At 60.3% G+C, this 501-nt stretch overlaps 1 protein-coding gene across 1 annotated transcript in view; it reads right to left on the minus strand.

Moving 5' to 3' along the window:
* HOXC12 (homeobox C12) overlaps positions 1-501 on the minus strand; it is a 1,649-nt gene that overhangs the window by 238 nt on the left and 910 nt on the right. The window contains exon 2 of the mRNA XM_009870559.1: positions 1-31. This exon is cut by the window's left edge and continues 238 nt beyond it. Coding sequence (XP_009868861.1) covers positions 1-31 — 31 coding nt within the window. The remainder of the gene's footprint in view (positions 32-501) is intronic.

Raw genomic sequence — 501 nt, forward strand, 5'->3', positions numbered from 1 at the left:
GCCCGTGTGTGCATCGGGTACCAAGGAGCACCTGGCAAAGGGGGAGCGAGAGTTTGAGCACTTGGCAAGGCAAAAAAACCCCCAAACCCTACCCCCTCCCTCCTCTTTCAAAAAAAGGGGCACCCCCCAGCACCCCTTTCTGCACCTCCTTGGTGTCCCCTCTGTTGTGGCCGTGGGTGCTTAGGCATGGTCCCGGCTGCCTCCCAGGGCCACGGGTGGTGCGTGGGGCGGGCACAGGAGGCAAAGGGAGCTAAAGGGATGGGGAGCGTTATAACCGGGGCACAGAGCAAAGGGCGGTCAGGCAGCGAGAGAAAAGACTTAGATATCCCCCCCCGCCCCGGAAAGGTATCCGCCGCTGCTCCGGCCCCTCTAACCGAGGGAAATGTTCATCCCAATGCCAACTATGAGGTGGTTTTTTTAAACATCCCCCCTCCTTCTCCACCCTGCCCTCGGGCAGACACACCTCTGCGATATCCCCCAAAAAGCACTCGGAAGCTGCCA

Source organism: Apaloderma vittatum, unplaced genomic scaffold, assembly GCF_000703405.1.
Source record: "Apaloderma vittatum isolate BGI_N311 unplaced genomic scaffold, ASM70340v1 scaffold28795, whole genome shotgun sequence".
In the NCBI taxonomy this organism is placed as follows: domain Eukaryota; kingdom Metazoa; phylum Chordata; class Aves; order Trogoniformes; family Trogonidae; genus Apaloderma; species Apaloderma vittatum.